Source organism: Palaemon carinicauda, chromosome 35 (assembly GCF_036898095.1).
Source record: "Palaemon carinicauda isolate YSFRI2023 chromosome 35, ASM3689809v2, whole genome shotgun sequence".
Classification (NCBI taxonomy): domain Eukaryota; kingdom Metazoa; phylum Arthropoda; class Malacostraca; order Decapoda; family Palaemonidae; genus Palaemon; species Palaemon carinicauda.
Genome location: NC_090759.1, coordinates 19,406,828 through 19,419,190, shown reverse-complemented (window position 1 = coordinate 19,419,190; position 12,363 = coordinate 19,406,828). Strand labels below are relative to the sequence as shown.

General features: G+C 40.4%; 1 protein-coding gene across 5 annotated transcripts in view; it reads left to right on the top strand.

Annotated features, from left to right (window-relative positions):
* The window catches only part of LOC137627651 (obscurin-like), a 253,347-nt gene that overhangs the window by 153,819 nt on the left and 87,165 nt on the right, over positions 1-12,363 (top strand). The window contains exon 16 of one of the 5 annotated variants that reach the window (XM_068358799.1): positions 10,628-10,838. The exons of the other annotated variants lie outside the window; for them this stretch is intronic. Within the exon in view, the coding sequence (XP_068214900.1) occupies positions 10,628-10,838 (211 nt within the window). The remainder of the gene's footprint in view (positions 1-10,627; positions 10,839-12,363) is intronic. 5 annotated transcript variants of the gene reach the window in all.

Below are 12,363 nucleotides of genomic sequence, written 5' to 3'. Positions count from 1 at the left end.
TTCTTCACACCATCCATCCACCCAAACCTTGGCCTTCCTCTTGTACTTCTCCCATCAACTCTTGCATTCATCACCTTCTTTAGCAGACAGCCATTCTCCATTCTCTCAACATGGCCAAACCACCTCAACACATTCATATCCACTCTAGCCGCTAACTCATTTCTTACACCCGTTCTCACCCTCACCACTTCGTTCCTAATCCTATCTACTCGAGATACACCAGCCATACTCCTCAGACATTTCATCTCAAACACATTCAATTTCTGTCTCTCCATCACTTTCATTCCCCACAACTCCGATCCATACATCACAGTTGGTACAATCACTTTCTCATATAGAACTCTCTTTACATTCATGCCCAATCCTCTATTATTTACTACTCCCTTAACTGCCCCCAACACTTTGCAACCTTCATTCACTCTCTGACGTACATCTGCTTCCACTCCACCATTTGCTGCAACAACAGACCCCAAGTACTTAAACTGATCCACCTCCTCAAGTAACTCTCCATTCAACATGACATTCAACCTTGCACCACCTTCCCTTCTCGTACATCTCATAACCTTACTCTTACCCACATTAACTCTCAACTTCCTTCTCTCACACACCCTTCCAAATTCTGTCACTAGTCGGTCAAGCTTCTCTTCTGTGTCTGCTACTAGTACAGTATCATCCGCAAACAACAGCTGATTTACCTCCCATTCATGATCATTCTCGCCTACCAGTTTTAATCCTCGTCCAAGCACTCGAGCATTCACCTCTCTCACCACTCCATCAACATACAAGTTAAACAACCACGGCGACATCACACATCCCTGTCTCAGCCCCACTCTCACCGGAAACCAATCGCTCACTTCATTTCCTATTCTAACACATGCTTTACTACCTTTGTAGAAACTTTTCACTGCTTGCAACAACCTTCCACCAACTCCATATAACCTCATCACATTCCACATTGCTTCCCTATTAACTCTATCATATGCTTTCTCCAGATCCATAAACGCAACATACACCTCCTTACCTTTTGCTAAACATTTCTCGCATATCTGCCTAACTGTAAAAATCTGATTCATACAACCCCTACCTCTTCTAAAACCACCCTGTACTTCCAAGATTGCATTCTCTGTTTTATCCTTAATCCTATTAATCAGTATTCTACCATACACTTTTCCAACTACACTCAACAAACTAATACCTCTTGAATTACAACACTCATGCACCTCTCCCTTACCCTTATATAGTGGTACAATACATGCACAGACCCAATCTACTGGTACCATTGACAACACAAAACACACATTAAACAATCTCACCAACCATTCAAGTACAGTCACACCCCCTTCCTTCAACATCTCAGCTTTCACACCATCCATACCCGATGCTTTTCCTACTCTCGTTTCATCTAGTGCTCTCCTCACTTCCTCTATTGTAATCTCTCTCTCATTCTCATCTCCCATCACTGACACCTCAACACCTGGAACAGCAATTATATCTGCCTCCCTATCATCCTCAACATTCAGCAAACTTTCAAAATATTCCGCCCACCTTTTCCTTGCCTCCTCTCCTTTTAACAACCTTCCATTTCCATCTTTCACTGTCTCTTCAATTCTTGCACCGGCCTTCCTTACTCTCTTCACTTCTTTCCAAAACTTCTTCTTATTCTCTTCATATGACTGACCCAGTCCCTGACCCCACCTCAGGTCAGCTGCCCTCTTTGCCTCACGTACCTTGCGCTTTACTTCCACCTTTTGCTCTCTATATTTTTCATACTTCTCTATACTATTACTCTGCAGCCATTCTTCAAAAGCCCTCTTTTTCTCTTCCACTTTTACCTTCACTCCTTCATTCCACCATTCACTGCCCTTCCTCATGCTGCCTCCAACAACCTTCTTGCCACATACATCACTTGCAATCCCAACAAAATTTTCCTTTGCTGACTTCCACTCCTCCTCTAAATTACCAGTTTCTCTTACTCTCACCTCGACATATGCCATTTTCAACCTTTCCTGATATTTACTTTTTACCCCCGGTTTCATTAGCTCTTCAACCCTCACTAGCTCCCTTTTACATCCACCTACTCTATTCCCCCACTCTTTTGCTACAACTAATTTTCCTTCCACCAAAAAATGATCAGACATACCATTAGCCATACCCCTAAACACGTGCACGTCTTTCAATCTTCCAAACATTCTTTTAGTTATCAACACATAATCCATTAATGCCCTTTCTACTACTCTTCCATTTGCCACTCTTACTCATGTATACTTATTTTTATCTTTCTTTTTAAAAAAGCTAGCACTTATTACCATATCTTGTTCAACACACATATCTACCAGTCTCTCACCACTCTCATTTTCACCTGGTACGCCATATTTCCCAATGACACCTTCTACCTCTCCAGCACCCACTCTAGCATTTAAGTCACCCATAACAACTACATAATTCCTTCTACCCAGTCCTTCTACACACCTAGTTAATTCATTCCAGAACTCATTCCGCTCTTCTTCACTTTTCTCACTACCTGGCCCATACGCACTGACAAACGCCCAACATTCCCTACCCAACCTAACCCTCACCCACATTAACCTAGATGATATCTCCTTCCATTCCACTACTTTACCTGTCATCCATTCACTCAGCAATAAAGCCACACCCTCTCTCGCTCTTCCCCTTTCAATCCCAGACACTCTACCAGACATTTCACCAAACATCACTTCACCCTTTCCTTTCATCTTTGTCTCACACAAGGCCAATACATCCATCCTTCTACTTCTAAACATACTTCCAATCTCACATCTTTTACTCTCTATCGTACTACATCCACGCACATTCAAACACCCCAAAACTAGAGTGCGGGGAGCAGTCACTCTCCCCCCAGCTCCATCTCTTTGTTGCTGTCTCACAGGATTTTCTATACAGGAGAGGGGGTTCCCAGCCCCCTCGTCCCGTCCCTTTTAGTCGCCTCTTACGACACGCAGGGATAACGTTGGCGCTATTCTAATTGTTTTATGCCCCCGCGGCCACAGGGGGCATGAAGATCATGCCCGTCGTAATTGGCATATGCTCGGCATACCTCCAGGGGTTGGTATCTGAGCATGCGGGGAGGTCCTTAACCGAAATCCTTTTCGGCTGCTTTGAACTTCCCATGTTGGACCTGAAGAACTCATGCGTCTCGAGGAGTTTCTTATCCATGAGAGCCTCAAGCATTTTGAAGATCTCCTGGGTGTTGGATGGGGTGGGATCCGGGGTAGCAGATGTAGACGGAAGTGATACGTCCGTCAGTGTAGGAGTCGGTGTAGGGGTGGAAGGTGGAGCGACCTCCTGCTCCGACTCAGGGTATTCCACCTGGTCTTCCTCACAGTCCAGTTTGTCACCCATGAGGTTCCTCTCCGTGTTCTGACACTTCCGACATACGTTCCGCGTTGTCGGCATCCAAACGGCACTCATGCATGGACTGAGCCATGACTACATCCGGTTCCATCGTTATCTGGACAGTGGGGATCTGATCCTTGGGGAACACTGAGTCTGGGGATGCCTTCGGGAAAAGCAAGGCCCTCAAGTCTTCGGTGGCAAGGTATGGTCCGGTGGCATTCTTCTGGAAGCCACGCACCCACTTGCGTGGCTTCTCTCGAGAAGACTCCCTAACCTCCGCTGAAGGAGGATTGTCGAACGCTTCGACCAGGCGGTCCTTGCAGACTGTACAGTGCTGCGGGTCCCAAAACTTCAGATCGCCTTTCTTGTTGGCGCAAGGGGCGTGGGTCCTACACGCCGTGTGCCCGTAGAAGTGCGGGCGCTTCACTCCACAGAAGTTGTGGTCACATTTCACGTACTCCTCCTGTAAGAGAAAGAGAACATGAGTATATGGAAGTCATACAAATGACTTACTGTATATTACTCTAAAGTTAAATATTAAGAAGTTAACTTTAACTTAATCTTAAATGATTAATAACATTGTAATGTTAGAGAGTGGAGCAGGAAATGAAGTAGATAGACACATACTCCGTGTATCCCGCCCGGCTGGTTACCGTAACCTTATCAATAGGCAATTTGTTTGTGGCCGAGGACACAAGACAGAATTCTTCATAGATCGCCAGGGAGGCAGAAGGTAATTCTAGAAGGAATTCCCTAAGGCTATTAATATGGGGGGGGGTGTAGAAGACCCCATAGGGCAACGGTTTCCGGCAACCAGCCGTGCTAGGATACACACAGCATGCTGGAAAATTGTGATATGCAAGAAGACAGCACGGCTACTAATAGAACGGTAAGACAATACCTATCTATTTGGGTAGCCAAGCCATCTGGTTGCAGTGTAGGGCTATCAGCATGGTGTTGATAGCTGGGAGAAGGGGTGCAAGTCTCTTGGCGTCTCCGGAAGGCGCCGGCAGACCGACGGCACGCCGGAGGCTGCTCCAGCAGAGTTTCTGGCATTAGTGAAGACACATAGAGAAGTCAGGAGTAATGCCAGGATGGCGGCCGCCGGCACAGCGGCGGCACGCCGGCGGGAGGTGGAGGCTGCTTGGTGACAGGGTCATAGCATAGGGAAAGTGGATATAGCATATCCGGACCGCCGGCACGCCGGGGGCCGGCCCGATGGACGGACGACCGAAGCTAGGAGGTATAAGGATAGGCCATCGGCTGTACACCGACGGGAGGCGGCAGCCCTCCGGCACACGGAGGACTGTCGGCCAGGGGGAAACTAGGAATGTGTCACCAAGGAGAGGGGCGGTATCGCCGGCAGTAGAGGCAGCAAGGGACCAGCACCAGGACAGGAAAAGAGACAGAAGGAGGGATGGAGGGGTAAGGATACGAACCCCATAGCATCCCACCTGAATGGGTGTACCCATGATAGAGGCTAGCCCTATCACCCAATGGCAGGAGGCCGGCAGGCGGCCGGGTGCCAGAGTAGCCCAAGGGAGGGCTAGGGAACACCCAAAAGGGGGGAGAACCCCTGCGGACAAAACGCATCCAGTGGCTAACCCCATAGGACACTCTGAAGGGTATATGTACCAGAGCGGACTGCACACAGGGACTCAAGATAGCCCTGTCACTCCACCCTAAGGAGGAGTTGTAGGACAGGAGACAGATGGGTATAGGCTATACAGTATAGGCTAGGCCATACAAGGGATAGGTGGGGAGGGGAGAAGAAGCAGGGTCTTCCATAGGGGAGGCTCTGTACCAAAGCGGCCACCAAGGAAGGGAGGACGCTCCCTAGCCTAAGGTAGGCAGCCTGGCTGAGAACGGTGCATGGGTACCGTTTCAAGCAAGGCACAGAACTAGCTCCCCCCGAGGCCTAACCTAGAGCAGGGATGTTACACCCTAAGCTAGGAAGGCTGGAAGACGTATCGCAATTGCAAGGAAGGTCAGGTAACCTAACCTCAGCAATTGAGGAAGGACAGGCCGTTCCTCATTCTCGGACGCAACCCTTAGGGGGGATCATTCCCTTAGGGAGGACAGAGAAGCGATAGGTACTCTGGTATGGACTTGATCCCCTTACGTGGTAGGGGGAGCAAGGCTACACAGAGGGAGTGCCCTAAGGCAGGGGGTGAAGGGAGGATATAGGGGTCCTACGTTTAGGTTAGGTTAGAAAGGCACACTATCAAACCTATCCCCTATATGGTCCCTGAAGGCGAAAACACTTGCATCACAGTAAACAGTATCATAGAATAATGCCACTATCTTCATAACTTAACCTAGGATCACTGGAATTTATCATGCATGAACACTGGTGATATGCGCTCTGGCCTAGGGGCTAAGCTAGCGATGTAGTATTGGGTCAGGCGATGACCGATTAAAAAGCGTCAAAACACGATATATGAAGTTCCTAGCTATGAAGACTAAATAACTAATAGTATCAATTAGTTAAAAGGCCGGAATAAGCTGTTCAGGCTAGCTAAATAACGCATGCAGGGTAACAGCGACGCCATAAAATGGCGTGTCCGGTAGTAGCACAGCTCTGCCAGAAAACATAAAATATCTCGAAAAGTAAAAGTTACTTTACGGTCAGAGCTTATTTAAACAATACTGGAACCTGGTACTCAACTTTCCAGAAGAAGGCGAGGCCGAAGGTAGCGACATAACGAAGATGCAAGCCGATGAAAATAGCACTAGGGAAAATCCGTCTTAGCAAGGCAAGCTACTAGAAGAAGGATGAGGACGGACGTGACGTCATTTAGCAATGGCGCCCGTTTGTTTACGTTTCGAGTACCAAAAGTAGCCACGGACGAGTATAGCTGTGGAACGGCTCCCCAGCTATTCTCAGCCCCTCCACATCGAAGTGTTAACTCTATGTGGGGTGCAGATAGCTATGTGGCGCGTTAATACATGCATCCCCTGTTGATATACGATGTCTTAAAGGGAAACCTTTAGGATACTCGCTCCAGAAGTTAGAATTCTGTGATAACCTGTGGTTAAATTCTCTGGGAATATCTTAGTAGTTATATACCCAAGGAAGCTACCAATAAGGAACCTTCCATCAGGACGCCATGGCTTGAGCCCAAAAATATATATACACATACATATATGTATACATATACAAATATATATATATACATATATATACAGTATATATATGTATGTATATATTCATAATACATATATATATAAATATATATATATATATATACATATATATACAGTATATATATATATATATATATATATATATATATATATATATATAATATATATATATATATATATATATATATATATATATATATATATATATATATATATATATATATATATATATATATATATGTGTGTGTGTGTGTGTGTATAGATATATATTCATATATATAAATATATATATATATATATATATATATGTATATACATGTATATATATATATATATATATATATATATATATATATATAGATACATATATATATATATATATATATATATATATATATATATACATTTATATATTATATATAAAAAATATATATACATATATATACATATATATATATATATATATATATATATATATATATATATATATATATATATATATACATACATATATATATATATATATATATATATATATATATATATATATATATATATATATATACACACACACATATATATATATATATATATATATATATATATATATATATATATATATATATTATCATGTATATATATAAATATATATATTTATATAATATATATACATATATATATGTATATACATATATATATATATATATATATATATATATATAAATTATATATATATGTATATTTGTATATACATAGATATATAGATATATATATATATATATATATATATATATATATATATATATATATATATATATACACGTGTGTGTGCGTGTGTGAAGTCGAAGCTATCATTAAAAACTCAGGAGATGGAAAACCCTTGGATACGATGGAATAACTGCTGAGATGATGTTAGCCGAAAATAAAGTGACTCCCAGAATACTTACAAGTTTATTTTGTAGAATGTAGGGTGAAGAGGCAAAACCTGATGTATGGGAATTGGGAGTGTTGGTGAAAATGGCTAAAAAAGGAGACCTGACTTATTGCAATAATTACAGAGGCATCACACTTGCGTCAGTTGTCATGAAAATATATAATATGCTTATACTAAAGAGACCAGAAAGAAAGATTGATGAAAAGCTGAGAGATAAACAAGCAAGATTTAGTAAAGGTAGAAGTTGTTCTAACCAATTTTACATTTTAAGACATGTGGTACAGCAATATGTAGAATATAGACATCCACTTTTGGTGGCATTTGTAAACTATGAAAAAGACCTGGATAGTGTCCCCGGACAATTTTGTGGAGAGGCCTGCGTTATTATGGAATTCCTCTTAAATATGTAAATTTGATTATAAGTGTTCATGTGCATAGCAAGTGCAAAGTTAATGTTAGCGGAGACCCATCAAATGAATTTCCTGTGAACAGTGGAGTACTCCAAGGGAATGTGTTGTCACTTATGTTGTTTATCCTCCTCATGGATTTTTTAATGCATAGAACACTTGATGGTGGAGAAGGATTGGACTGGATTGGTAATAGGAAATTAGCAGACCTAAAGTATGCTGATAATGCTGTCCTTAGCAGAACACTACAGGATTTGCAATGCTTGCTTATCAGAATGCATGAAATATCACATGAGTTTGGGCTGAAGATAGATAGAAGAAAAACAGAGATGATGAGAACAGAATATGCAATGGACGTTGAAATATCATTGGAAGGAGGAAGGATTAATAAGGTAGAATCATTTTAATATTCAGGAAGTATAATTTCTAATACAGGGTTTTTAGAATTGGAGTTTAATGAAAGATTGAAAGAAAAAGCCAATTAGACAGTGGCTGGGTTAAGTAAAATTTAGAAATATAATCGCCTGAGATTACTTTTAAAAATCAGGATACATATGTATGGACATGATTCATGGTATGAAAATGAAACAATATCCATCAGATTTAGTAGATTTGAGAACAAAGCTCTCAGAAGAATATTGGTAGTTAAATGGCAGGACAGGATTAGAAATGAAACTATAAGAGAGATTACTCGAGTGCCATATGTGGATGAGATCATGGTGAGGGATAGATGGAGATGGTTTGGGTATGCCTTTAGCGCACATGGCTGAGGACTATGAAGCGTGAAGTAGAGGATGAATGGAGAAGTATTGATTTAAAACTTCAAGACAAAGACGACTGGTGAAATCTAACTGAGGCCCTTTGCGTCAATAGGTGTATCATGCTCAGCTCTCCCATCCCTCTGTTAGGAAGGAAAGGAGTAGCCATTGTACTAACTGTGTGTCACACTATCGTACATAGTAACGACAATGTGACGAGCCGAGAGAAGGTTGTGACTCGTCACATTGTCGTTACTCTGTAGTATCGTGTGACACACGGTTGGTACACCATACCGTGGTGAGAGGGGTATGCATGTTTGTGCATATCTAGATTTTTATGCATCATTTTGAAGGGTCTGGTACACTAGTATATTGTATGTACATTAGTGTATGTGTATAAATATTATAAACTATTTTCAAGATCTATAGTACTCGTGATAGAGTAGCTTAAAACAGGACATAATTCCCAACTACTGAATGATCTTACCTCATTTCGCTATTGATAGCGAGTCATGTACTTGAGTATGCAAGTTGACAGCGCTGCTGTCTGGTATTTTCCACTCTCCCAAGCTGTCAATGACCCCACCAATGACTAAAACAGTAATATTTTAGAATTAAAGTCTGCAGCAATGAAATCAATAAAATTTATAGAATTAATTGGTACTGAGATATCATTGTTTGAATTTTAGTTTCATGTATAGGATTTTTGAATGGTTACGCTGTTTTTTTTTTTTTTTTCACTGCAATCAATGGCGTTTTGTTCCTTTCTACAAGTAAAACACACAGATTGATCATTATGTTGATTTCAATTGCCAATGAACCTTAAATCTTTGCCTGATCTAGCTTTACTATTAGCTTTGTTCTAACTCTTAAATAATATTGGTGCAAATTTAAATTAACTAAAAGTCATGATCCCAACCCTCTTAAAATAGCATTAATTCTTAGATTTCAACATTGTCACTAACAATCTATTATGATATCTTCATGGAAATAGTAGTAGATTAAAAAAAAAATGTAGTCTGAAATGTTCTCAGCTTTTCACGGGGTCAGCTCCAAGTTTGAAGGAACAACTCCTGAATTCTTTGTCTAACAGTGACCTTAACGTCACACATAGCAAAATATAACTCATATCGTGTGAGGTAAAGCAATTTAATTGGCTAATCTCCATCTACACAGGGAATAACTTTGTGAAGATACAACACATCACAAATACGACACGCTACACGAAAAGCTGCCTCTAACCTAAGATTACAATCTAGCAGATTAATTAATTCTAATTCAAGCACTCATAAATATAGTTTAAAGCATGCTATAAAAAGTTAAGGTTTCCTCACCCTTTCTGAGTGGGGATACCTTAACATGTTGAAACTGTTTGAGTATCCTCATGATCAGCAAAGATGTACTGGACAAAGTTTCCCAACATCAGCAAACTACAATGACTAGTCTTCTTCTTTGACACTATTAACCCTACATTAAGAGGTGGGTTGTCAGATGTGCCCTCTCTAATGTCTTCTATCAAAGGCATCCTCTTCCACCAAACCTCTCCTCTACATCATCCTTCACCTTATCTCGCCCTCTAAATTCTTTGCCTTCCTCTCGATCCTCTCACCTTAACAGGATCTTCCTAAGCCCTCCTCACTCCCTCCCCACCATCCATCCTCAACACGTGCCCACCATCTCAGTCGTGACACTCATCATCTCTGTAATTTTTACTACACCTTCCATTCTTTTTATTCCACCATTTTCCAATCTTTCAAGCAGTGATGTTCCCATAATCCACCTCAGCATTCCCATCTCTGTTCTCTCAAGCTTTGCGTCCACCTTTTGTCTTAGATCCCACGTCTCCGATTCATACATTAACACTGGTCTGAGGATTTCGTACTGCAGTGGACTAGAAACGCCTGCATTTGTTGTGTAAAAAGTCATATTGTGCAAAATTCATTGTGTGTTTATGTATTGTGTCGTTGTTTTGATCAATAAGCTTCCTCATAAATTCTTGGTTTAATCAGATTGAATGGTATCGCTTGCACCCAAAGAAACTTCTAAGCGTTGGTTTGACCAGGAAATCCGACGATCCCAGACTGTCTGTCGTGCACGATGACAACATGAAGTGGACCCTTCAGATCACAAATGTGACTCGATATGACCAGGGGACATATCAGTGTAAAGTCAATTTCAATGGAACCTCACCAAGTCAAGTTGTGCATTTGTATGTCCGTGGTAGGTACTGACTTTGAACAAGTTGAATTATTTTTTTTTTTTAGGTTGTTTATGCCTTTTTATAAGGGTAATATTTTTAAGAAAATCTTTCTTGTCTTATTTTTATTATTATCATTCTTCTTCTTTTTCTTCTTCTTCTTCTAATAATATTGGCTAGTATAGCATTTGTGTTGATAAAAACACTTATCAGAAACACCATAGTCCTTGAAGTAATTTTGCACTATCTCTGTTGCAGTGAAGGACCAATGTAATATACGGACTTACTTTGTAAGTTGGCAGAAGATCAAGGCACAACTGGGGAACTCGGAAATAGAGGAAGCTGATGTCAAGTCAATCCTTCTTCAATCAAAGACGAACGTGACAGGCATTTACATTAAATGGTGTCCCTCTTTAAGAACGTCTTGTCCTAATGGAAGGACTCAGTGCTTACCTTCTGTGGAACGGAGAAATGTCAGTGTCAGGATTAATGTTGGGAATACGCAAAAGTTTCTTTACTTTAATTACATGGAGGCAACAGAGTGTTTTTGCAAATCTTGTAACTTGGAACCAAATTGTAGCGTTAAATTTCCAGTAATTTTCAAGCCAAAAATCATAGATGAGCTTTTCAGACCGGATTTCTTTAACTCCACTACCATCGAACTGACTTGGGAAGAAGTCAAAAAGAAAGTCAGGAAGCGTAGAAAAGTTTCAAGCCCAGAAGATTTGAATATCCTGAGGAAATCCAGACTGATAGATGATTATAAGATTCCAGTGAAGGTATGTCTATCTGATTCCTGCGTGGAACCTTCAGTTTCCGTGATCCCGGCGGACCAGTTGATAAAGCATATCAGCCTACCAATCAAGGTGATAAATGATACCAAAACAGCAATACTTGAGTATGTTGAGGTCACCAAGTGTTACTGCAGTGCACTAAAGGTTCAGCTGATGGAAACTATATTAAATGTAAAGATTGGAGAGCTGTGTCTGCAATCGGATGATGTCAACGAATCAGGTGAGTTTACTTTACTTACTTTAAGAGCTGCTTTTCTGGTCCAATACAGTAGGGGAACCCTATTCTCTACAGGACCTTCACAGTCATTTATCCAAGGTATTCAACATTTCACACCTCATATTGTTCGTTTATTGTCAAATCCACATTATTGACATAAGTCTCTTTTTATAGTTCATACATGAAAGATCAGTTTTAATCTTGCTACTGTTCTTAAAATATTTTATTTTATTTGTTAATTACTTTTCTTGTAGTTTATTTATTTCCTAATTTCCTTTCCTCACTAGGCTATTTTTCCCTGTTGGAGCCCTTGTGCTTATAGCATCCTGCTTTTCCAACCAGGGTTGTAGCTTAACTAATAATAATAATAATAATAATAATAATAATAATAATAATAATAATAATAATAATAATAATAATAATATCATCAAAGGACTTAGAGAACAGGAAAGTCTTCAGTTTCCTCATGAAAGCCTTAATATCTTCAGTCTTTTGGATGTCTAGTAGGAGCTTATTGTACTGTATAGTCTTAGGGCC